This window comes from Sander lucioperca, chromosome 9, assembly GCF_008315115.2.
Source record: "Sander lucioperca isolate FBNREF2018 chromosome 9, SLUC_FBN_1.2, whole genome shotgun sequence".
NCBI lineage: Eukaryota > Metazoa > Chordata > Actinopteri > Perciformes > Percidae > Sander > Sander lucioperca.
Genome location: NC_050181.1, coordinates 1,496,343 through 1,523,061, shown reverse-complemented (window position 1 = coordinate 1,523,061; position 26,719 = coordinate 1,496,343). Strand labels below are relative to the sequence as shown.

The following is a 26,719-nucleotide window of genomic DNA, read 5'->3' as shown; positions in this document are numbered from 1 at the left end:
TTTGCACAATTTCATCCCCCACAAAACAGCCTCCCTGGGGAACCCACTTTCTCACCAACTTGGTCTTGGAGGAAATAACCACAGGCTGCACTCTCCACCTCATCATCTGGGAGAGCCTGGCTGTCCAGAGCCTAAAATGTTGGGTCATCTCTTTGCTCTTTTACAAGATCACTGCAAGAGGAAATGCAGGGAAAGGGAGCAAGCAGGCACCGAAAATACAGACATTTTTTTTATATAGACTATCACGACTCATAGTCATAGACACTCACATGTCACTGCACAATTGGAAACTACCACCACAGAAATGTTTTTGGGAGACTCGGAACTGGGGGCGTGCCGACTGCCATCTAATGTAGGTAATACACTGACTATGGATAAGTACCTCATACAACCCGACTTCAAAATATCCAAACCATCCTTTTAAATGAAAGGATGTCACCTCAGATAAGAGGTCATATACATTTTTGAGGGATGTATTTTAGGGTGTCCTTCCTTTCATCTGTTTACCCTGTTGATTCTTATCTGTGTGCATGTGTTTGGTGTTTGTGTTTATCCATCCTCAGGTCCCCCAAATGGGAACCTTCATTGGAGTTTACCTTCCCTGCATGCAGAATATCCTGGGCGTGATTCTCTTTCTGCGTCTCACCTGGATCGTCGGCACCGCAGGAATCCTGGGATCCTTCGCCATCGTCTCCATTTGCTGCATCTGTGTGAGCAATTAATAAATCTAAACATATTGACTAAACATATTGACTTTCTGCTGACAGTGATTGAAAGACAAACAAGTCCTTTTCCACTAATTCTGTAAATGCCTGAACGGAACAATGACATGTTTGATGTTTAGTCTGAGGTTTACCATGCCATGGCAGAAAAAAATGCAGGCCAGCCAATACAACCTCCTCTGAATGTATGGTTTTGATTCATGACAGTATTAATCTCCATGCATGAGCTCAGAGGAGCATGCTCAAAAACAAGTAGCACAAAGTTTGTCTTATTTACAGCCGTCAGTAGCTCCACAGCCAAACAGAGAGCTGACTGTTTGAAAAGTTTGAACTTACATGCTCATCACTCATGTGATGTGATGTTAACAGTAGAGCTTAGATCGGCCCAAAAAATCAAGCCCGAACCTTCCCGAGCCCGAGCACGTTGCGTCCGAGACCGGCCCGGCCCAACACATTAACTGTAATTATGAGCCGAGCCCGATTTAAACCCGACAATTTTTTAATACGTGGGCCATTATAACTGACGTTCTCAACTACCATTCAGAGTTGTTTGAACTGCAGAAATCTGTTTAGAATAATACAACAAGGACGAAGCCTGTAAACTGCGCTGTTTGTTTAGAATGGAACGGATCGCAAATGGATCCGAATGAAGAAACGTAAAAAAAAAAGAAACAATGATGAACAACATATTGTTGTCACTGCCCACGACTTGTTTAAACTGCTTCCATACCTCCGACTTTCCTCCACACTTGCTCAAAGTTAATTCTCCTGTTTTTCTTTTTTTCTTTACATCTTCAAGCTCCCGGTGTGATGCGTGCGAGAGGAGGAGACTCCGCGCATGAAGTGCTGCATTTTGTAACTGCAGCCTAACTTTTGTACACATTTGTTACTTTTATATAGCCTATATATATATATATATATATATATATATATATATATATATATATATATATATATATATATATATATATAATATTTCTGATTATGGCATAGCTTTCTCCCCACCCAAATAGGATAATAAGGTAATGGATAAAAAAAAAAAGAAAATTGCTTGATCAAGGGTCCGGCCCGGCCTGAGGATGTGGCGGAAAATAACGGAGGTCCGGTCTGGCTCGGGTCGGGCTCGGGCTCGGGCTCGGGTTGAGAATCTAAACTCTAGTTAACAGTGCACACAACACCCTTCTACAATATATACCCACCCTGTCAGGCTCCGATGCTTTAGACCAAAGAGATGACAGATCCTAAAGATGATGTTGGTGGTGCTGTTTAGGAGACTGTTTAGCATTTCACTAGGTCCAATGGGTATTAAAACCGCAGTACTTGTACATTTAATGAATTAAATGTGTTCATAGCACAGGGTATCAAAAACTATCAAATACCCGATAGTTTGTGCTTGTCTTTTTAAATATGTATTCTGCTTTTTTATTGCCTTTTTGTAGCTCTGGAGCACAACGAAACCCTGATTTTTAGTGTGTGTAGAAAATCTCCTTTTTTATTTATTTACTTTGATTGGATAGTTCCTGTTCAAGCCGAAATTTTGTATAGATAATAGATTTTATTTAAACAAAGTTTTTGTACAGCAACATTTAACATTTGAATAGTGTGTCTGTCTCCCCTCTTCCCCCCTCGGTCATTTGTTATACATGACTTAAAATAAGTTCAGACAACCCTGTCTCTGAAAAATTACGTTCCCGTACATGGCACTGCATTCTGAATGACTTTGTTTTAAACATGTGCTTAGTGTTGTGAATTGAAACAAAACTGCTTGATAAGGTTTAGAAAAAGATCGCGGGTTGTTTTTTTTTTTTTTTAAAAGACAAGTCATTTCAGCTCTAGAGTTCTACCCCTTTCTTTCGTATTTGGGAGAAAACACAATCTGGACTTGCAAGGGAATGACTGATTGTAGCAGATTGTGTGGATTAATAACCGTATTTACAAATTTGAATGACAGGTTCTCATTGCCATGTTTGAATGACAGCAGTCTTTCTCATATGTCATCCTCTCTCTTTTAATTTGTGGTTTAACAATAAAAAAGTTTCCCTTCTTTCGTTAAATGATAAAAAATGGTTTTGTAAAACAAACAAAAGTACAGTATCTATAAAGTACTAAAGATTTGGAAAAGATTGTTTTTGTGTCAGTACCTAAACTTAGGTGTCTGTAATGGGGGAAACAATTGAAACGGTACCCAGCCCTATATAGTAACTTGTGATAATATTAGACTTGAAAGTGAGCCAAAAGGACTATGTGACTTTTGAGCAAGCTTGAATAAAACAGTATGAAATGAAAGTACATCATGTAAAACATAGCTTATTTAAATTATTTTGTTCTTGCACAAAGAATACAATGCAGCCTGCACAATTCTCTTTCTTCCATCTATAACGTAACATCTGTCCTCTTTCTCTCAATGCAGACCTTGCTCACAGCCATATCAATGAGTGCCATAGCAACCAATGGAGTTGTCCCAGGTACATTTTTTTTATGTTTATGTTATGCTTTGAGGGGGATTCACTGCAGTGTTTTCATTATTTACCACTGCCAGAATTTGAAGGATTGATTGTGATTGCATCATGACAGAACACTGCAAAAATGAATAATTTAAAAATCCATTTATTTGATTATTTATAAACTAACCAGGAAATGATATGGTAGTTACACTGTTATATAGAGCTGGGGTTCTCAACCTGGGGGTCACAAGATACATCTGGGTAAATCTAAATTTCTGCTACACAAATTTATGTTTATTTTTTCAAAATATTTGAATCTTTGCTTTTTTGGTTATTGATTGTTGGATACTTTTATATATGTTGGATATTTGGGCCTCTGAAAGTATTCAAATGCAGTAACCTAAGAAGGAATATTCTTAATGTAGCAAGCTAAGACATGGGGTCACAAATAGAGCCTAATTATAAGTTGTATAATTCCAGTTCATATGCAGCTGTTGATTCAAGTTTCCTTGAAGAACTTCTCTTTATGACTGTAAAATACTATATACTTATTAATACTTATAATACTTATTAATTAATTATAATACTATTATTTTATTATTGGGAATTTTTTTTCACACAAATTTCACAAGAATTTTGAAAGACACATTTTTACAATTTAATAATGCTCAGCTGATCTGCTGTGCACTGACTAAAAGACTCCAGCGTACACTAGCTATTAGCCATTGTAATTAATGACTGCCAGTTAGAAACAAATGACATATGCATAGTAGGCGTGCACGATTCAGAAATTGTCACGATTCAATTCAATATCAATTTTTAGGGTCAAGATTCGATTCAAAATTGATTTTAGATTCAAAGACGATTCTCGATTAAAAAAACGATTCACAGTATGTAAATGTAGTTACGTTGCCCATGTGATTGCAGTAAACATACAATGTAAAAGAAAAGAAACACAACAAATTAAATGTAGTTTGATATTACTTTATGTAATAAAGTATGTAATATGTCTTCATACAAAAATAAAAACTTTTGCAACTAAAAACTGCAAAGTGCCAAGCTTTGGCCAGCTTTCAAATACATTTAATTCAAGTATAAAATAAAACTGTTAAATAAATAAAAAGAGCTTTTCGTTCAGAGTTCGGTGGGAGTTTAGAGCATTGAAAGAGTGCGTTGGTTGACTGGCATGTTAGGTACTTTAGATTGTTTTTCTTCCACGTCTTTAATGTTAATCTCTGGGTGATGGCGTACCATGTGAGTTCTCAAGTTTGTGGTGTTTCCAAAATACTTAACTTTCGCTCTGCAAAGCCTGCATATAGCATGATTCCTATCAAGTATACACACCATTACAAAACGAAAAAAAAAAAAAATTGAATTGATTTTTGGAATTCTATGAATCGATTTTGAATTGGTAGAGCTTGAATCGCGATACGAATGTGAATCGATTTTTTTGCACACCCCTAATGCATAGGTGCATAGGTTTGGTTATGTGTGATTATTATGCTTTCCATAATAATGGTAGTATACCCTCCACTAGAGACCTCGCAGGTAGAGCCGGCAAGTTCCGGTTTAGCTCTCCACTTACTTCAATGTGGATTAAATGATTTAGTTGTGCATCTGTTGTAGACTTTCGAAATGTTATCAGACCGAATAGATCAAATTCTAATAGTGAAACGAGTCATTTCTCGGAGGGCTGTGACGCTAAAAAAAATGTATCCACGGATTTACAGATGTCTCTTTTGCCATGAAAGTCTTTGGGAAAAAACATTTTTGGGCCCCATGGCATCACGTGACAGACACAGAAGTTGTTATTCTACTTTGGCCGCTATGTCAAATTGGCTTCAAAGCCAAGTGCAAATCTTGGGGGCATGGGATACGGCAGTGTGCATGTTGCATAAGAAGGGCCAAAAAATACTGTCATTCACTCCCTATTATTCTAACACTTACTTGTTGTGAGCATTAGGTAATGACTAAAAGTGAATCCGATGAGCATATTAACATTTTGATCAACTCAGAGCTTCTCCCATCATCCCCAGTGTAAGCTAAACTGTAAAAAATAGGGTTACCAAACTTTGGAAAAATGTAAGTTTAAAAATCTGTTTAAATTTGGTAGTAGCCTAACTAACCAGGATTTAATTTCTCCAAAGCCGGTGGCTCATACTACATGATCTCCAGGTCACTGGGTCCAGAGTTTGGAGGAGCAGTGGGTCTCTGTTTCTATCTCGGAACCACCTTTGCTGGATCCATGTACATACTGGGCACCATAGAGATTCTGCTGGTATGTTACCACTCTGACAGATAAGAGGTCACCCACACCAGTAGTCAACTTCTTCTGCATATTAATGACCCATTCACTCTCTTTTTGCTGTCTCCTCACTGCCAGACGTACATTGTTCCAACAGCAACAGTGTTTAAAGAAAGCCAAAATGCAGCAATGCTCAACAATATGCGTGTCTATGGCACATGCTGCCTGCTACTGATGGCTCTGGTAGTATTTGTAGGGGTGAAGTAAGTATCCACACACACCTATACAGTCTATGACATACACGCACATGCACACAGACTCACGTGTATTCCCCTTCTTTCTGCAGGTATGTGAACAAACTGGCTCTGGTGTTTCTGGCCTGTGTGTTTCTCTCGATCTTGGCCACTTATGCAGGAGTCATCAAGACGATCATTGAGCAACCAGACTATAAGTGAGTTAGTAACGGCTAAACTATAATTTATCATTAAACACTGTCATGTTTTCAAGACTGAAATATTCTTATCAACAACATGCTAAATTTAACTCCTCCAGTGCATGATACTGGTGCAAAAGGACAGATGAGGAGAAATACTTTTTTTCTGTTGGTGGTATTCATTGCCATGTTTTGCCATTGCTCAGTGTGTTTGATTTAATTGGTTGATTTTGTTTCATGTCAACATAGTAGATCAGGGGTAGAGCCCGACCGATATATCGGCGGGCTGATATTATCGGCCGATATTAGACATTTTCCAAACTATCGGTATCGGCATTTATAATGGCAGATAAACAACCATGTTATGAGTGTCGGCGTTGCATAGTGTGTCCACCAGAGGGCGCTCTACAACGTCCCTGTTGGCAACACTCATGTTTAACCCTTTAAGTTTCATATCTTAAAGCGTAACTCTCGCCAAAATGCAACCTAGGGTCTTTTTGCGAATGTACCCGAGCATATTTAGGACGGAATTGCCACTTTTAAGACTTTTAAATGGCCTTTTGAATGGGAGTAATAGGGGCACTTTTATGCTAGCCTCAAAATAGCTATTTTTAAAACACTCAGAAGGCTCGACACAACATGATACTTTGCTCCAAGTACGACCAGGGTCTCTACACCTTAACGAAAGCATTGACAACATTGTTTGTGTACACAGAGTTTACTAAAAAGAAAGGTTTTGAGCAACTCACTGTAGCTGTTGTTCTTCCGGTCGCCGTCTATTGAGCCAGTCAAAAATAATCGAGGGAGGAGAGTAAAGATGGAAAACTCCAAAAGCTTAGTTCCATGTACGTAAATGCACAGATAATTCGTTGTTTTGTCGTTAGTGAAACACAATATTGACCTTGTAGTTGAAAAAGGAGCCTCATATAGGAATGACATTTCCTCCTATGGAGTCCGTTCATTCGCATTCGGAGATCGCCTATTTTTGACTGGGAAAATGGCGGATAGTGTAAACAACAACTGCTAACGTGAGTTGCTCAAAACCTTTCTTTTTAGTAAACTCTGGGTACACAAACAATGTTGTCAATGCTTTCATTAAGGTGTAGAGTCCCGGCGATACTTCAAGCAAAGTTTCATGTTGTGTCGAGCCTTCTTAGTGTGTTAAAAATAGCTATTTTGAGACTAGCATAAAAGTGCCCCTAGCACTCCCATTCAAAAGGCCATTTGACCGGAAACGAAAATACGGTAAATCTTAAAAATGGCGATTCCGTCCTAAATATGCTTTTAAACGAAAGTTTGACTCGGGTACATTCACAAAAAGACCCTAGGTTGCATTTTGTTGTTGTTGTGACCACAGGGCGTGTGGGTGCACACTCTCAGCTGTGACTGGCTCTGGCTCATGTCTGTATCATTGCAGCTAGACTGTAGCTGTAATTATGACTATAGCCATGGGATGACATAGCTTTGGCGGGTTTCGTGGCTGTGCCTTGGTTGTTATGAGTATGGATGTGACACATTAGTTTATAATAGGTGTAACACTAACTACATGCAGGGGTTGTGTGTGTGCAGTGAATTGAGATGGTTGTGCTGGCTGTTTCGAAGCTAATGTATTATTGAACTCCTGGTTGTATTGGTAACACATTCGTCATATCTGATAGAAGCACCACAGGTTCAGGGGCTCAGGTTTATTGCAAAACACACAAATGGAAAATTCCTTTCATTCATTTATACTTATCAGTTGTTCGAAGGCATCTGTTTCCCAGAGAACCATAGCTCCATCTACCACAAAAGATCCATCAGCTTCCATCCAACTAAACTAAACTTTTCTCTCTTCTTTTAAAGTGTCTGTCTGTTGGGAAACCGATCTCTGAAGAATGACATGTTTGAAACCTGTGCAAAGACAAGGGTTGTGAAAAACAAAACTGAGTTCACAGACCTATGGAGCCTCTTTTGCGACAGCAACGCAACCTGTGATGAATACTTCGACTTAAACAACCTGACAGAGATACGGGCCATACCCGGGCTTCTGAGCGGAGTTATCAAAGGTGAGAAAGAGGAGAGGAAGGATTCTGAGCTTTCTTTCATGGCGATAAAGTCCAGTATTATTTCATCTTGTGCCACCTTCAGGCCGAATTATCAACTTTGTTCACAAGATATCCATTGCCCCCGGAGAATGCATCCTATTGTTCATCCAGCTGATAATACTTTTATGTCTTTCTGTTAGACAACCTGTGGGGCGACTATGGTCCAGCTGGTATGCTCATAGAGAAGAAAGACCAGCTTTCAGTAGAAGCCCAGGGCACGTCCAATGACATGAATAAGCCCTACGTCTTCAATGACATCGCCACATACTTCACTCTGCTGGTGGGAATATACTTCCCCTCTGTCACAGGTAGATAAAATACCAACAAATATGAGTTAGAATGTTAGGAGTCTAAGATTATAACAATAAGAAATGATTGTGATAGGAAACTAAATTTATACGTTAAATATTAAAACTTAAAGTAAAGAGCAGTTATGCGAGATGAGTACTTTTACTTTCGAGTTACATTTTGCTTTTAATGCTTATGTACTTTTACTTAAAGCTGCAGTTGGTCAATACAGGAAAATAATCTTAATTCATATTTGATCATTATCTAGTTCAGCAGTTTGTTCGCATTCCACGAGCAGTCATTGACACTGCCTTAGAGACTCCATGAATCTGATTGGTTGTTTCCCTTTTAACATTAGGAGCATCTGAAGGTGACATTTTTCAAAGATTATCCATTTCACGTAGTACTGTCAGGATATAATGACAGTTTGTGCAAATTTGACAAGAATAACCCTTTAAATAAAACTATAAATGCAGGACTCTGACTTGTAATTGAGTATTTTCACACTGTGGTATTGGTATTTTCTCATAAGTAAAGGCTCTTAATACTTCCTCCAAAACTGACTCTAATGTTTATGTCCTGTGTGTTTTTATTTTAGGTATAATGGCTGGTTCTAATAGGTCTGGTGATCTCAGGGATGCCCAGAGATCCATCCCAATAGGAACCATAATGGCTATTGTCACCACGTCTTTCATCTGTATCCTCTAGACTCTGTAGATATCTACACAGTATAGTACAAACCAGCATGTGCATGTAGGAGGTATATCAGTTGATGACAGAGAGCAGCAACACTGCCAGTTATGTTTGTATTTATTTGTGTTGTAATGTAACAGATCACGTTTGTTACTGCAAAGTAAATACAAAGTGTAAGTATTTCTATCTTAACTTCATGCTCAGACATCTCCTGTGTGGTCTTGTTTGGAGCCTGTATTGAAGGAGTGGTACTGAGAGACAAGTAAGAGTATTTTTTTTATTGACGTCATTTTAGAGAATTAAATGGCGGCAGGCTGACGTTTTACAGCTAGTAGGTGATCACACGTTTTTTATTTAAGCAGTTGTTTTTAGAGACAGAATCATTGGTGTTGAATGAAAATATGTCTGTGACGTGGCTCACACTGCTACTCATAGTATACCAAGTATACTGTACAGTACACATATTATATTGTATGCATGCTTGTGGGTGTTTCAGGTATGGTTACTCAGTACAGAAGAATCCAGTAATTGGTATTCTGGCTTGGCCGTCACCCTGGGTGATTGTGATTGGCTCGTTTTTCTCCTGCTGTGGGGCGGGGCTGCAGAGCCTCACTGGCGCCCCCCGGCTGTTGCAGGCCATCGCTCGGGATGGCGTCATCCCGTTCCTACAGGTCAGTGGTAGATAGATCTTTGTTTTTGTTGTTAGAGTCCTGTGCGCTTTTACAATAAAGCATCACCCAAACACAAAATAGCTATATTACTTTTTTATTTGGTCTTGAATAGGCTTCGCTTTATAAAGATGTTTTTTTGGCCTCTATCTTTAAATCAAACCATTCTCTTTTTATTTCTGTCACAGTACAGTGCTGCTTTGAGTACACATTGTTGACAGCTGCACTTAATATTTTCTAATTGTTTTGGGAAATTATTCTTTTTACTTGTTAGTAACACTAGTGCATTAGTGCCTGTTTGGAGCATGTGCCTGTTCTGAACGGGCCGACTGCTTGGTTCCCAATATTTGTTTAGTAACACTTTACTTGAAGGTATCTACATAAGAGTGTCATGACACATGAACCCTAACCCTAACTTGTCATGACAAAAACCGAATGACACTGTCTGACAGAAGCGTTATGTCATAAACGTTTGACTTGTTTATACTGTTTATGACACGTTCATGACAGTGTCATGTCACTCTTATGTAGATACCTTCAAGTAAACCATTTGTTATTCACAACTTTATTGTGTAAATTCTCACAAACGTGACCCAAAATGAAGTTATAAAATGCTTGGTTGGCCGGTTGTTCCGCTGATTATATCTAGAAATGAACTGTTGTTGATCCAGACTGGGGAGCAACTCCCCGCCCCCCTGCTGCTGTCGTCTTTTGCAGGTGCAGGAATACAACTTACCCACAAACAGGATGGAACAGTCGGCCTTTAACTTTAGGGCCATAGATAATGCTAACTATCAAATATCATAAAAGCACACCTCCTCCTAAACAGGTGACATCCAACATGCTGAAATAAGTGATTTACGAAACGTTTGTCCAGTTAAGAGAGTTTGGTGAATCTGACTTGTACGAACAAACCTCACAGAAAAAAAGATTTAAGATAAGAATACAAAAGTGCTCTTTCATAAGGCCAATTGTGTATATCCTAGAGGTCTAACAGATGTGTTTAATGCATTTCCCTAGAAGGAAAAAGGAATAACTGTTTAGTTGATACAATGTCAAAAAATAGTACGGAAATAAAAATACCCATCAAAAATCCCTAGATCTCAATGTTATGTCTTCACAATGCTTTCTCTGGTGTTTTGCATAATAATGACTGAAATAAGTAATCAATCTTTAGATAAACGATATGATATAGAAAAGATTCAAACCAAAACCCCCAGAGAGTTTTTTTGGAAAATAAGTAATTCAGCATAAAAAAAATCACAAAGAAATCACTAATGGACTAAATAAATCTTAGTCGACTAAGACCAAAACGACGATTAGTCGACTAATGGACTAAGTAGTGGCAGTTTTCTGCAGTACTGTATCATCTCACCTCTCTCTGTTTTTGTCTTTCTCAGGTCTTTGGTCATGGGAAGGCTAATGGTGAGCCCACCTGGGCTCTGCTGCTGACAGTTGGGATCTGTGAGATAGGAATCCTAATCGCTTCTCTGGATGCCGTGGCCCCCATCCTCTCCATGTACGTGGTTTAACACTGTAGAAAATACTGAAAGAAGATAGATCTACTTCCTATCTCTATGCTTTCAGTCTGTGTTACTTTTCTTGCCAGTTTGATTACAGTCCTCTCTTTAATGATCATTTCCATTTATGTCCGTTCAGGTTTTTCCTCATGTGCTATCTGTTTGTTAACCTGGCCTGTGCTGTACAGACTTTGCTCCGTACCCCCAACTGGAGACCTCGCTTCAAGTTCTATCACTGGTAAGAACAGCTTCCAACTAAACTCAAAATAAATCCTTCACATTTGTAAAATTGTAACTGTGTGTGTGTGTGTGTGTGTGTGTGTGTGTGTCCTGTAGGACCCTCTCCTTCTTAGGGATGAGTCTGTGTCTCTCTCTCATGTTCATCTGCTCCTGGTACTATGCCCTGGTTGCCATGGTGATAGCTGGCTGTATCTACAAGTACATTGAGTACAGAGGGTGAGTTTGGGGTTTTAGGTCTTGGTCTAGGTCTAGAGAATCTTTTACGCCAGATTTGAATGTCTATTCTGTTCTTAAACATTTGTAAAAGAGGTGAAACTTTCCTTTTTGGACCTTTTTGTTTGCAGGGCAGTTAAGGAATGGGGTGATGGGATCAGAGGTCTGTCCTTGAATGCAGCACGCTATGCTCTCATCCGTCTGGAGGAAGCACCACTACACACCAAAAACTGGAGGTGAGTGTGTGAGAATGTATGTTGTGATTTGATTTGCTTAAATCATGATGAAACCAGGGGATAGGATGCACAAAGCTACTATTCAGGGATCTTTATTTCTTGTTATGCCTGTATTGCTTATGAAGTTGTTTTTTTAATAAAAGTCTCTGTCTTTTTCATTGAATATATGTTCAAAATAGTTTCCAAAATTTTAGTTTCTGTAAAATGTAGATGTTAAATAAAGTAAACAATTAAATAAAATACGGCAGCAATTTAGCATAGCACTGTAACATCGTCGGACTCACGATGGACAGATAAAAAGAAAGAAAAGGATCAAAATTGATGCAGCGGAAGCAGGGATATCATCTTTTTATTCCATGTATCCTCCTTGTTTGTCTAAACTTGTTGCCTACATTACCCACAAAGCAGCGCAACCGCTGTCAGTTCAGTCTGAGATTCACGTTTGATATGATAGTTGTGAGTAATGTAGCCTCAAGCTGCTAATTTCCAGCAGAGATGAATAGCAGACTATAATTAAATAAGTAAAGTGTATTTATATAGCACCTATCATAGAGAGTCACAAAGTGCTTCACAGGCAAAATAAATAAATAAATTTACAGAGGTCTGGTAATTGTGATAAATGTGACTTCTTTCACACCCCCAGGGGCCTCACGTATAAAAGACTGCGCAGCTTTCATACCAGAAGATGGCGTACGGCCAAAACTTCCTTTATACATGACAATCCACGTGAAATTGAGCGCACGTGAACGAGCCACTGACCCCGCCTTGCCTCCTCCCATAAATTAATATGGAAATGACTATAAATGCGCCCCCGACATCATTCTTTGTCCAATCACAACGGGTAATACCTCTGCAGACAGAAAAAAAATCTTCACCGACTTGAGGTGCTGATGACGGGGGTGGAGGCGAGAAAAAAATGTTCTGTTTGTAGTTTTGTCATCTTGGATAAGCAATAAAAGAAAATGCCCAGAGTGGCAAATAGTGACCGGGCGATGAATGCACCGAACCATGGCAGAAATTAAAAAGAATTTCGAACTGGAAATCAAGAGAATAGTGGCAGCGCCACACCAGTTACCAAACAACATGCATCTCAGTGTCAGTCCAAATTACGCACAATAAGCAGTTTGAACTCACTGATGTAATGCCATTGATTTTCTACGCATTAGTCGTGAAACTGAGTCCAGTGCGAGGGAGACCCGACTCAGAGGAGGAGAGGTTAGTGAGGCCACGGCCGGTGACAGTGCGCACGGATCCGCTGCGCCACGCATGGATGAAATAATGAAATAGTAAATAGGGCTACAGCAACAGAAATATGTGCAGAATCAAGACAGTCAAGACGGCCCAGTGTTTGGTGGACCGGGTACACCTTGTTCACTTACATAGCCAACAAATCATCCACGGGATCAATTACGCATCACATGAGTTTGCCCAACCAACACAGCGTTTGTTCCTGGGGAGAGGGATCCGTGCGTCCCGCCCTCCTGTGCGCCATGGATGTCTGAGCCTCAGCAACTACAGAATCACAGGCACTATTGCATTTTCTGTGCCGATCTTTTTGTTGCACAGTGAGTAGATATTTCATCTATGGAAAATACAGAGGATGACTGAAAGTATTTTCTAAGTGGATTTTTCATTCATTTCCCATCCTCATGTTTAACAGAGGTTAAGTAGCCTGCAAATTAAACAGTAGTGTGAGATGTGAAACATTATCCACATAAATGATCAAACTTTTATGGAGTATTGGCGGATAAAATTATGTTTTTTCATAGACAACGTCACAGATGTATGCCAGTAAGTGAAGTGGAAACTTTATTTTGTAATGTTTGGTGATTTTCGGCAATTCGCCACATTACAGAGCCAGAAAAGACTTTGCGGATGGCCCGCACATTCTCACGTCAAGTTAATTTTTTTATACATCACAAAGTGTCCGTGAAAACCAGCGTACGCAAGCTTTTCGAGCGTACGCAACATTTATACATGAGGCCCCTGATCTTTTTCATTTTTAAACGTGCTGACTCAAGTGACATCACTTGAGGACATTTATCAGATTTCACACGGCTCCCTCTGGAGACACAAAAGACTTACAACACTTTCCACATATGTACATGCAGTGGTACTCCCAAGACCTGTAAACAGATTTTGATGTGTAAAATCAGCACACTTTCCCTTTTTATATATCTTGTTTTTCCAAAATGCTGAGTACTATATGTTGTATGAGTTTCCACTCATACAATATACTAAAAATGTAAGTGGTTTACATTTTTATCATGCTGTACATTGTTTATATTTGATTTTTAAAGGTCCCATGGCATGAAATTTCACTTTATGAGGTTTTTTAACATTAATATGGTGCTCCTTATGAGGTCATAAGGAGGAAGGTTACCTCCCCTTTCTCTGCTTTGCCCGCCCAGAGAATTTGGCCCACCCATGAGAGAGAGGCATCATGGCTTTCAAACGAGCAAAGTGGCAGTTGGTCAAGGCCACCCCTCCTCCTCAATAGCTACAGACACAGAAATGGCACATTCTAAGGAAAGCTCATTGTGGGACTGGCTCTAGTGGCTGTAATTCTGCACCAAGGCTGAATTTTGGGAAAGAGACTTCAGATACAGTATTAGGGGACCACTAAGGTCTATATAAAAGCATCCAAAGAGCACCATGTCATGCGACCTTTAATGCTTATTTTGCATTCACTTTATTTTCTTTTCTTTTACTATTTACATTTTTTCTCTCTCGTCAGGCCTCAGCTGTTGGTGTTGTGTAAGTTGGACTCCGACCTGAAGGTGAAACACCCTCGTCTCTTGTCTTTTACCACGCAGCTCAAAGCAGGAAGAGGGCTGACCATCGTCTGCTCAGTCCTGGAGGGAACCTACATGACCCGGGGAAATGATGTCAAGACTGGAGAGCAGGTTTGTCCATTTGTTCAGTCATCTGCTCTGCCCGTTTAGTCCTCTGCATGGGTGTCCAGTATTTTCCAGCATAGAGGTTATGGGTATCTATTTAGAGGTATCACAGATAGACAAGCAGTCTCTTCTGCTGAATTCCTTAAAAGGGTTTTCCTGGCTCAAAATGGGCCTTTGGGGGGGATAAGCAAAAATGTATATTATGCTTGAGTAAATAAAACCCCAATTAACAAAACTGGTTTTAAAAAAATATAAATATTTGAATGAATCACCGGGAGAGTCTGGTACAGCCTGACTCTGGAGATAAAATTGAGATTAGCTCTCATATTGAAGTTTATGTTGTGCTTGTTCAGTAGGTTGTTTGGTAAATTGCTCTTAAACACATTTAGAGAGTATTTGAATTACTGTTTTTATTCTCAATTGTTGTCATCTTGGTGCTGGGGATTTTCCTTTGGGGCTGGCTAAAGCCTCTTTAGGGGGTGCCAAAAATTCCTCTATGGAGGAAAAACCCTGCTTAAAACAATAATTCTGAATATTCACTACAGCAGACTGTTAGACGAAATACTGGGAAAGCATGCAAATTGCACACTAAAATAAGACTGAAAGCTACCACGCCACAATCAAAATGAAGTAATCATTGGGCAACCTGGTAATGCTGCTTATGTTCACCTTACACATTCACCTGATTTCATGCATAGTCATTTATACAGGTTACATGTAGAAAAGATGCTCCCATTTTATACAACTCAAAATATTGTGCCCAATTCATAATCTGAAACCGTTTTATTGTCCTTTCCCTCTCCTTTGTTTTGGTCCTTTTGGTCCCTGCAGAACTTAAAAGCAGCGATGGCTGCTGAGAAGATGAAGGGTTTCTCCCATGTGGTGGCGTCATCCAACCTGCGAGACGGTTTCTCCCTGCTCATCCAGTCAGCAGGACTGGGGGGAATGAAACACAACTCTGTCCTGATGGCCTGGCCAGCAGGCTGGGGACAAGCCCGGGACTCCTCCGCAAGGAGGAACTTTATAGGTAAACTATACAGGAGTGTCATGAAGGAAGGGTGTGACAAAATCAGAACATACATTTACTACAGTATTAAGAACATGAAACTTAAAGGTGCTGTAGGTAGGATTGGGAAGATCCAGGACTTAGCCAAAAATGTGCTATGCTACAGTTGAAGTGTGGTGATATTTTGAGCCTTTTTAGTGGTATAATAAGCAATTTGTTTTTACTTTCCCTGTGCCCCGAATACTAGCGTTGTAAGCTAATCAGCGGTCCACGCTAGCTTGTTTCAAGCTACAAACACTTTCGATTAGCATGAAAACATGTCCCAGAGAGCAATCGAGTGGGTACACATCTGTTAATAACCCCTAGGTTCGTTTTGCGCCGGAATTGTCCTTTAATCTCTCTCTCTCTCTCTCTCTCTCTCTCTCTCTCTCTCTCTCTCTCTCTCTCTCTCTCTCTCTCTCTCTCTCCACAGAAACAGTAAGAGAGACGACGGCAGCTCAACAGGCTCTGCTGGTTGCTAAGAACATTGACCATTTCCCTGGTAACCAGGAGCGTCTGAAGGGGGGGACCATTGATGTGTGGTGGATCGTGCATGATGGTGGACTGCTCATGCTGCTGCCATTTTTACTTAGTCAACACAAGGTGTGTGTGTGTGTGTGTGTGTGTGTGTGTGTGTGTTGTCATTTCCTATTTCCTTGTTTTTAGCAGTTTGCAGTGAAGTAGTCTTCTATACAGTATATCGACAGATTGGATCCTCTATTTTCCATTGATATGTACATAACACTTTTTTTTCACACAATTAGTTTTTACTGTAGAAGCTGCCAGTCTTCACATTCACATTAACAAAGAAAATGGAAGGTGTAATGCTTAATGCCTCACATAGCTGCCTAATTTGCTAAGGTTCCCTGCTCTCGTGTTCCACCTAGATCCCAGATGGGATTTAGTGCTCTTGCATTGGCAGCTTAGCTATGTGTAACCAGCAGCTGATACATTTCCTATTTCTGCAGGTATGGAGGAAGTGTCAAATGCGAATCTTCACGGTGGCCCACATGGACGACAACTCCATCCAGATGAAGAAAGACCTCCAGATGTTTCTCTACCAGCTACGCCTGGATGCGGTGGTGGAGGTTGTGGAGATGGTGAGACTATTTGCAATTCAGTCAATTCATTTTTTTCTATCTAATGAATGGTTGATCCAGGTGGTAGTCTAACCTGCCCTTGAGCAACATACTGAAAGGCTACCTGTTGACTTTATACTGCTCTATCAGAATCAGAGATCAGAATCAGAAAATGATTTATTGCCAAGTAAGTAACACTTACAATAAATTTGCCTTGGAACATTAGCCACAGCAAATAAATTGAATGACTGTATTTTTATAAGTCTGTATACAAATCTGAAATTGCAAATGTTTTGTCCCTCAAGCATGAAAGTGACATCTCAGCCTTCACCTATGAGAAGACGCTGGTGATGGAGCAGAGGTCTCAAATGCTTAAACAGATGCAGCTGTCCCGCACTGAGAGGGAGAGAGAGGTACCGTGACACTCATATTATAACATTTGCACTAATACAAATCATACATGTCATTACACACATTTGGACACGTTCTAAACAACAATAGCAAGATGTTTTATCTAGGAGTTACAAACATGTATTTGTTGTGTAATGTTATATGCAAGTATTGACACATTTAATTCAATTGAAATGTTAGCAAGACAAACTTAAGGAGATGGTTTGGATATTTTGAAGTGGGGTTGTATGAGGTACTTACCCATAGTCAGTGTGATAACTACAGTAGATGGCGGTCGGTTAATTTCGGATTCACCAAAGTTACACAATAACAAACTAACTAACCGATCGAGGCAGCAGTAGACTTCTGACAGTTGTGCAAGGTAAAATTTGTCAAAGGTCTGGTGGCTTTGAATAGAGCATAAAATCCCATCGGAAAAAGGCTGGCTGACGGCAAGGTAAAGTAGTGAAAATATTATAAAAATATACGTACACTTGAACTGATATAGATTTTTTTAGGTGGGTGATTTTGGGTGGCTAAAATACGTTTTATTGCTGCCCCCGTCCACAGCAGTACATTGCTTTGCTTCTGTGTCAGTACTCCTGACTGCTTCTCCAAACTGGGGGCAGGCCAACTGCCATCTACTGTAGGTAATCCACTGACTATGGATAAGTACCTCATACAACCCCACTTCAAAAAATCTGAACTATCCCTTTAACACTGTCTACAACACTGTAAAACACACTAAATATTGTAAAGTCCATACTCAAACCAATAGCGTTATATTCCATTTTGAAATATTCAGGTGCAATGTTTACACTTTAAGACATGATATAGAAATGCTATAACAAACTAAACAAATATATTATAGCTGTACTATACTGATGTAGTTGTCCTCCACCCAAGAGAAAGGTGTAACATAACTCGTCTTGGTCTGTTCTGCTGTTGTTGACTTTTGAACTCTTCCCCTTATCCTAACCTGGCTTTGTGATCAGATTCAGAGCATCACAGATGTATCCCGCAGCTCCATAAAAAGGAAGAATTCGCCAGGTGACCCCTCCTCCAACACCCTGTGCATACCAGAGGATAAGGTAGTCCCAGCGACCAAACGGCCCGTAGTAGCTGACCATTACGCCTTTGGTCCCTCCATTTACCATGCCATGCTTTCTGGCATCATAATCCTTTCATAACAACTGCAATGCTTTTAGACCGTGCTGTCATCATAAGCTGAATTTAGAGATAGAAGGTTCAGTCTCAATGTTTTCTGTCTTCCCTTCATTCACTGTATTGTAGATGCTGAGGGGGCAGAGACGTAGAGACCAAAAGCTGCCACTAGAGGCAGACAGATTCCTCACTGAGTGCCTTTAAATGTGTACCCGACTCCCAGTACTGGAGGTCTACATGAGACTCGATCCAGTTATCAGTTACTTACCATTACATCCATTCCCTCAGAGATTCTAACACACAATTATGGAGTTTATGATGTTTATGGTTTATAGCAACAGAGCTTTGGGTCCTTCAGGATCCCCATCCTGTTGTTACTAGCCAGTAGTGATTGCAACCCTCAAGTATGGTCTGGATTTTCCCCCTCTTGTCTCTTATCACTGATATTGTGACGTGTTTAGTTTGTCTGTTTTAGGCTAAAGTTTATCATAAAAGTTTATTATTGTCACACACATTTATGCACAGCACAACGTAGTGAAAATTAGACTTTGCATCGTAAACAGAGCAGGTTTACTGTGTCCACTGTAAAACAGTGTGTCATCACCATAAACCTGTCTATTACCTGACAGCCCTAAAAATAACTACACATACATTTAAATAATTTGTCTTCATATCCTCTTGTGGTCATATTTTCATGTCCCTCATAACTGTAAAGCAATGACATATTTGCAGTAACATATTGCTTTGTGGTAAAATTCCCACTAATGCTTAGTTAAAATAGAGAACACTACTGAATAGAAATGTAGACTCAGAATAGTTTTGTTTTATTTTGAGAGAAGTAGTAAAATCATATTAGTGTTTAGCATAGACTAGCCACAGTGACGTCACCCAATGGTTTGTAGACTACGGTTTTAAAGGTTTGACTTTGGCATTATGGTCTCCATTTTGTTTCTTTGGAGACAGAATTGACCATATTTGGAGCTAAGTTATCAGCTAATGCTAGCACTAGCTTGCTAGCTTGGTTAGCAAGCCATAATTCACATTAACTGTGATATTAATTGGAATGCAAATTTTAGCTAGCGAAAAACAGGCTTACAGCAAAATGTACTTGCCGGAAAAAAATTAACAGCCTCCCTAAAGTTTCTTTTGGTACAACCAAACGCAAATGTAACTATTGACTTTCATGAACTGAATGAAAACACACTGTTAAATGGTCAGAGTTCTAAGACAAAACATGGACAACACCCAAAAACAGGTCCACAGCTATTTGAATCCATAGAGTGCCATAGATACGCTTTGCTGCGCCTCTATCTTGATTGGCTGGTTGCTCAGGTAGCGTCTAGTCAATCACAAGGTAGCCACGTCCTAAGCATCCCTGCTTTATTGTCTATTTTACTCTAAATGGGACCATCTTTTACAAAATTAACATGTTGTATTAAAGAAGACTTGAAACTAGCAATTGAGGCCATAAACTCATTAAGAAAATGTTTACTAAGGTAACAAATCAAGTGAGAAGTAGGGTCATTTTTTCATAGACTTCTATACAAGCGGACTTCTTTTTGCTACCATTGGTGTCGCCTCCTGCTGGCCATTAGAAAAAATGCAGGTTTAAAGCACTTGTGCAGTGGCTTCACTGTTCAGACTCGAAGGCTACGTCCACTTCTTTTATACAGTCTATGGTGTTTCCCCAAAGCCACCAATGGGAGTTTGATTTTTTGAGTTAGGCCTTTACTAGAAAGGATATAATTATAAATCCAATTTGAATTTTTTTTAAGTTTTATTAATAGAAATAACGAGGAACTAACATGGCTGAAAACTACAATGGCCAAACTGTATTTTTATCATCTGACCTGTCCTTTGTTTAGGCCCAGTTGATCCACGACCGGAACACGGCATCTCATTCTAAAATGAATGACAAAGCTGCAGGTGCCACACCAGATCGTGTCCACATGACCTGGACCAAAGACAAACTGGTCAATGAGAGGAACAGACAAAGAGAAGGCATGGGAGTTAAAGACATGTTTAATATGAGACCGTAAGTAGATTGAGCTTTGCTGCAAAACATCGTAAAGATACACTTCCTGATATTTGTTATAGTGCCCAACATGTCAAACATTATGTTTATATTCAGCTCAACACTAAATGTGATTTATTTGTTTAAGTTAGTTATTTTTAAGGTTATTTTAATATATTGTACTTTTATCATTATTGCTATTATATGTATTGTGTGTATCCATATATGCTGCTGTTGTACTGCACTTAGCTCCAACACCATTAGTGATAGATTTGTATTTGTAGCTATCAAGAGGCTGTGAAAGGCTAAAATCCTTCTGAATTGCTCTAATTTTAGAAAATTCAGCACCTAATTGGTCACATCTTAATGTATATTATCTAGGGGTTGTCCTCCTAAAGGATCAGTGTGTAGGATTTAGTAGGTTGTATTGGCAGAAATGGAATATAATAATCACAATTATGTTTTCATTAGTGTATAATCAGCTGAAACTAAAAGTCTTTGAGTTTTGTTAGCTTAGAATGAGCCCTTCATATCTACATAGGGAGCTCGCCATGTTGCACCACCATGTTTCTACTGTAGCCCAGAATGGACAAACCAAAAACTTGCTCTAGAGATTCACATTTTGAAGGCCCTGAAGGCCTCCATGCACGTTCTACACGCTTGGAAAGGAAAGGGTGAGGGAAGGGGGATTCAGTTAGTTAGTAACCTCCCCGCTAGACGGCACTAAATTCTACACACTGGTCCTTTAACTGCATTCAATCATTTTGCTATTGGCTTGCGTGTTTTTATATGTAATTTGCCAGTACTGTTTTATTGCAATGGAGGGCTAATTTTCCAAGACCTCTTTACATCTAGATGATCTAACAAATTAAGAAGCAGCCATTATGATTGTGTTAATGTTGAATATGTTGTTTTGTGCTCCGAATCCTCAAGGGAGTGGGAGAATCTGTAAGTCACTTTATTTTATTTACTTTCGCTTTTTGCTTGCATGTGCATGAACTCTCTGTGCATTTGCAATGTGAGACTAGTGTCTGTTTGCATGCTTGTGTGAAGGTAGATAACCAGTTCAGTTTGCATGAGTGTCAGGGTGCATGATGACACATATGGAACCTTCATGTGTCTGTGTGTTGTATTTGCCTACAAGATGATCAGATTCCCGATCACACATCCTGTGCTTTCTGTAGATTGCTGATTTAGAGTATCATACTGAAACAGCCCTCTGACTTTGTAAGGGACTGCAGGATAACTGATGCTCTGATTAATGTCTGTTGTCTAACGTAGTAGCCAGTCCAATGTGCGGAGGATGCACACAGCTGTAAAGCTGAATGAGGCAGTGCTCAAGAAATCCCGTGATTCACAGCTGGTATTGCTCAACATGCCGGGACCACCGAAGAACAAGAAAGGGGATGACAACTGTATCCTTTTTCAGCAAATCAGTCATTTCACGAGTCATTCAGTCAGACAAATAAAGTTCTCATATTAAAAGAATAGTTTAAGATTTTAGGAAATGATTAGCTTTCTTGCCAATAGTAGCTTTCTTCCCAATAGTTACATTAGAAAATCAATACTACTCTCATGTCTGTACCAAAATAATCAAGTTGGAGACAGCAGTCGTTTGGCATAGCTTAGCTCAGCACAAAGACTCGAAATAGGGGTAAACAGCTAGCCTGGCTCTGTTCAAAGTCAACAAATTCCACCCACTCACACCTTTAGAGGTCTCTAATTGACCTGATATGTCTCGGTTGTTTAATTGTACAAAGATGAAGCGTAAAGAAACTGAGTGAGGGGTTATGTGTAATAAACCAAAATGTGTTGTTTTTACACTTCGATTTGCATATGGATTACACAAACAAGACACAACATGTTAATTAGAGAGCTTTTGAGGTGATATCAGACAGATATTTTTTACCTTTAGACAGAGCCAGACGTGATGTTTTTCCCTTGTTTCCAGTCTTCATTGCTAAGCTAAGCTAATTGAGTTAGCAAGAGGCCATGTTCCTCATGGCCTCTGGCCTCTCTTGTGCCCTTTACCAATATCAGCTGCCATTTTATCAATTCTGGTTTAGCCATTAGGCATATTTTTTCACTTTGGACACAGCCAGGCTAACTGTTTATTCCATAGACAGTAAAATTAATGGACAAAGCAACACCGTAGACTTCCACGGAGACCAGTGAAGTCTATTAGAAGCACTTTTCCGGTGATTACTGAGCGAGAGACGGAGAGCGTAGGTATATGTAAGGAGATAACATAGGCACAGGCTAATTATTGCTAACTAAAATGCTAGTTAATATTAGTAATTAAAGTTAAACCGCTAATGTGAGTCAAAACTGCCTGCGAGCTTCTCCTGACTATACGGTAATTTCTCTACAGTGCGACAGAAAGTCGCGTGGTTATGACACAATTGTTAGCTTATTTTTACAAAAACTGCTGCTACGGAGCCATAACGTGAGATACAAGGTAATGGAGCCTTTTATACATTGTCGTGTTTCTTTAGAAATAAACAATGGGCAAATAGTCTTTAAACGCTTCAGATGTTAAGTTATTCGCTGCCAAAATGAATGGCAGTCAATGGAATGCTAACGGCAAGTGATGGCTTGTTAGCATCAAAATGTCTCCATAGGAGGTACGCTTTGCGGATGCTCGCTTACCCCCTTGGTTTATCCCTGCTTTCAGTATTAATGCTAAACTAAGCTAACTGGCCGCTGGCTGTAGCTTCATATTTACCATACATTAGAGTGCTATTGATCTTCTCATCTAACTCTCGGCAAGAGAGCGAAAAAGTGTATTTTCCCAAAATTACCAAAAGTTTCAGGCATTGTGTGTTGCAACAGTTTAGACCACTTAGGCTATGTAGTGAAGTACAAGTTAAAAGTAACATCAAATGGAACATATGGAAATACTCAAGAGGAGTACAAACTCATTAAATTTGTACCTAAGTACATTGCTTGAGTAAATGTACTTAGTTACATTCCACCACAGACAGAAGCATTTTTCACACCCAGTAATGGAGGTTTTTAAAACTGCTCTGAACAGTGGATACATCTGAAAATAGCAGCATGTGTTGCTGTAATATACAGTATGTCCTTAACAAGAATGTGTCTCTCAGATATGGAGTTCCTGGAGGTCCTGATGGATGGCCTAGACCGTGTGCTGTTGGTTCGTGGAGGTGGTCGGGAGGTCATTACCATCTACTCCTAGCACCAAGAGGTTCCTAATTGTTTGGAAGGGCGCTGGAAGGGAGCATTGTTGGACAGTAGGACCCCAGAGGGCAGGGGTTTGACAATGAGACATGGACAAAGATGTCAGACAGAAAAAAGGAGGACCATGATCGCTGCGAAGTGAAGGGGAGTCTATCTGCAGCACAGCCTGAGCTCAGTGCATCACTTGGGGGCAAAGAGGGCTCTCTACAGCCCCTCCTCCTGGGGCTCCTTAACTCTACCACATACTGTATATACACTGTGGAGAGAATAGAGAGATGTGGAGATGTTCTTTCCTCAGATAAACTGTTTTCTGAAAGAGCTTCCATTTCAATGTAACATGTTATTCTGCGTCACCAGGCATTTGTTGGAGGAAAGAACAGGAAACTACAGCTTATTGTCATTTTTAGCATTTCACTGATTCTGGTAGCTGGCAACTGTCTCATTGTCATCATCACAGTAAGTGAGGTTAAAGCCAAAGTCCCATTGTTTAGTATAAGTAACAGTTTCAGGGCAAATGTGGCAGTATTGATTGTAATCTATAGATTGTCTTGAACATTGCTTATTAACTGTTTTTGTTTGTCACAGATAGCATTAGTGATCAAAAAGGAACATATAGTGAAAATGCAACAGAGGAAATGCAACTTTTGTGATTTAAGAATTTTAGTACATTTTAGTTGAGTTAGTGTATTTGTTCGTGTATTTGATTGATTATTATTATTTTGCTTCGAACACTACAGAGTTTGGTCTAGACCTACTCTATCTGTAAAGTGTCTCGAGATAACTCTTGTTATGATTTGATACTATAAATAAAATTGAATTGAATTGAATTGACTTGTTTGTATTGGAGCAAAGGATGCTAGTATGCAATGATGAGGAAAATGAACATGAAGCCTATATAACAGTATTTTCCATTAATATGACTGATTTCTAAGTACAATGTGTCGTGTTAGTTCGACAAAAAAGTCATGTTAAACGAAAAAGAAAAAGAGTGATTGTGGCCACTGATAGCACCATGAATTGCGCATCACTTGCAACTATTTTCCCCGTCTCAAGGTCCGATTCACAAAAGATATTGCAATAATGATGGTACAGCGCAAACACGGCCATAAAGTATTGCAGCTGAGTGCAGTATGCCTTTTCTTTGCATCTAATTGCAATTATCCATATGGCAAAGTATAAATGTTGCATTTGTGCCAAGAAGAGAAAAAAAAAAAATTTCCGGCAGGGAATTTAAACCTGACCAATATTTAATATCCCAGTCTGTCAGTGCTTATAGTGTTTTCAAACATACACCTTCAGACTGTAAAAAAATATGGCCTGATTTGAAGCAGAGGATGTCCAATTATAAATGTGCTAACCCTAAGCGGGGTTCGTGTCCCGTTTGGCAATAAAAGTTACTGGCGTTTTTTTTTTTTTTTTTTTTTTTAACTTTACAAAACAAACGGAACTACATCACGTTCTGCGTCACATGCGTAACCGGAAGTAACGTAACAAATGTACTGATTATAACCCGAACCACGATCTTTTTTTTTAAACTTACTACTAAACTAAGTTGTTTTGGTGCCTATATGTGACCAAACTACAACCAGTTCACAATGTTAACGATGTGTTTAAAACCGCGACCATTGCATTCTCTGTTATGCAATCAATGGTATAGATATGACAACTGAAAATGCTCCTGTGGGTTGTGATTCCTGCCACCGCTAGGGACGCTAATTTATGAAACGCCCTGATGGGGTCGTTTTGAAGGGTAGGACTGCACCACCTATATGGTTGTATGGTTTGGAGGACTTGTTTGTTGAGTGATAGTTATTTTCTAGTTTAGTTAGTTTCTGTGTGCATAGAAATTACTTTTTTCTTAAGTCTTTAAATGTATCGGGATATAAACTAAACAAGCTGAAGTAGGAAGCTGCGGTTTAACTATGATCAATTATTCACCAGATAATATGATATTTTGCCATCAATTTTTCACCAAAATAACGGCATCAGCAATAAATCTTGACAACAATAAATCAATGCTTTGAAGATTAAGTTTGAAAGACTCAGTAGCTGTCAGTTTGACTTCACAATCAATAAATGCATTTTTATTGAGTTTCCATTTCTATCAGAGCTTTATGGACCATTTGTGCCTATAAATATGTCACACATAATGATCTGGCCCACAGTGAGAAGTGTTTATTCAGACTTTGATGGGAACTCCCATGACATCACATGAAATATAGACACACACGCAGACAAAAGGCAGGAAACATCAAAGCAGGAAGTCTGTATACAAAGGAAACAAAGCTGAATGAATGGTCAGTCAGATGTAGATTACAGTGATTTCTCTGATTGTCCTCATCTTTTAAACATGTAATGGTTCAGTAACTGAAACTTAAAGCATCCAAATCTGAATCAATGTGTTGTTGTCCCTCTTCTTTTTTTACATAGTTGCATCTGCCATTATTACTGTTACACTATTGTAACATATACCAGAAGCTCTGACACAGATGAGAGCTGAGCTGGATTGTTGTCATCTCTTACATAACTGGCCCATGCTCAGTTTCCAAAAATCAATTTAATCCTAAAATCATCATTGTCTCTATCTCACAAAAGAACAAAGACAATCTTGGAGCTGCAGTAAGAAGCTTTGGGGAAACTTGGCCTTGGATAAATGGCTTCCTGTTTGTCCCGCACAGCGGTTAGCTGGGTCAGCACGCACAGAACAACAACAACAACAATCTCGGTCTGATGCTCTGATCATTCTCTGAACTACAACTCTGCTACTTTATGTGCTGTCTGTAATCTGTACTCTTTGCTCACTTAAAAGTACAGGCTGTCTTTTGCTATGATTCAGGACAGTTAACCCAATTTGACACTTTATTGTTTCACCAATGGGAATCTTGTATGGTGGCCAGGATCCACATAAAAACAACAATGACCACAAGTGTCACTGTTTAAAACAGGTCACAGGGCTCGTGAAAAGCAAGAAGGGAAAATGATGGGTTAACATCTTACTTTATGCAAATGTGGGAGGTTTTATCATCCAAAATTTTGCAGATTTTTGCCAACTCGCTCCTGTCGTGTAAGTACAGTTAAAGTTGCATAGAAGTGCAGCCTGTAGTAATTATCCTGCAGGAGAGATGTCCTATATTGGCTGA

The 26,719-nt window shown here is 39.4% G+C and overlaps 1 protein-coding gene across 8 annotated transcripts in view; it reads left to right on the top strand.

Annotated features, from left to right (window-relative positions):
• Nucleotides 1-23,688, top strand: part of LOC116041751 (solute carrier family 12 member 7-like) — a 36,788-nt gene extending 13,100 nt beyond the window's left edge. For 7 of the 8 annotated variants that reach the window (XM_031287791.2, XM_031287786.2, XM_031287798.2 and 4 more), the window contains 24 exons: nt 564-710; nt 3,133-3,187; nt 5,314-5,444; nt 5,550-5,674; nt 5,758-5,862; nt 7,687-7,889; nt 8,069-8,236; nt 8,815-8,913; nt 9,114-9,171; nt 9,406-9,580; nt 10,978-11,096; nt 11,237-11,335; nt 11,434-11,553; nt 11,682-11,786; nt 14,524-14,692; nt 15,518-15,713; nt 16,165-16,334; nt 16,700-16,831; nt 17,116-17,223; nt 18,196-18,291; nt 20,230-20,399; nt 21,312-21,326; nt 21,660-21,793; nt 23,486-23,688. In XM_031287791.2, the coding sequence (XP_031143651.1) occupies nt 564-710; nt 3,133-3,187; nt 5,314-5,444; nt 5,550-5,674; nt 5,758-5,862; nt 7,687-7,889; nt 8,069-8,236; nt 8,815-8,913; nt 9,114-9,171; nt 9,406-9,580; nt 10,978-11,096; nt 11,237-11,335; nt 11,434-11,553; nt 11,682-11,786; nt 14,524-14,692; nt 15,518-15,713; nt 16,165-16,334; nt 16,700-16,831; nt 17,116-17,223; nt 18,196-18,291; nt 20,230-20,399; nt 21,312-21,326; nt 21,660-21,793; nt 23,486-23,577 (2,991 nt within the window). In that variant the 3' untranslated portion in view covers nt 23,578-23,688. The remainder of the gene's footprint in view (nt 1-563; nt 711-3,132; nt 3,188-5,313; nt 5,445-5,549; nt 5,675-5,757; nt 5,863-7,686; nt 7,890-8,068; nt 8,237-8,814; nt 8,914-9,113; nt 9,172-9,405; nt 9,581-10,977; nt 11,097-11,236; nt 11,336-11,433; nt 11,554-11,681; nt 11,787-14,523; nt 14,693-15,517; nt 15,714-16,164; nt 16,335-16,699; nt 16,832-17,115; nt 17,224-18,195; nt 18,292-20,229; nt 20,400-21,311; nt 21,327-21,659; nt 21,794-23,485) is intronic. The other variant, XM_036004769.1, reaches the window with a different exon arrangement.
• Nucleotides 23,689-26,719: the final 3,031 nt, after the last annotated feature.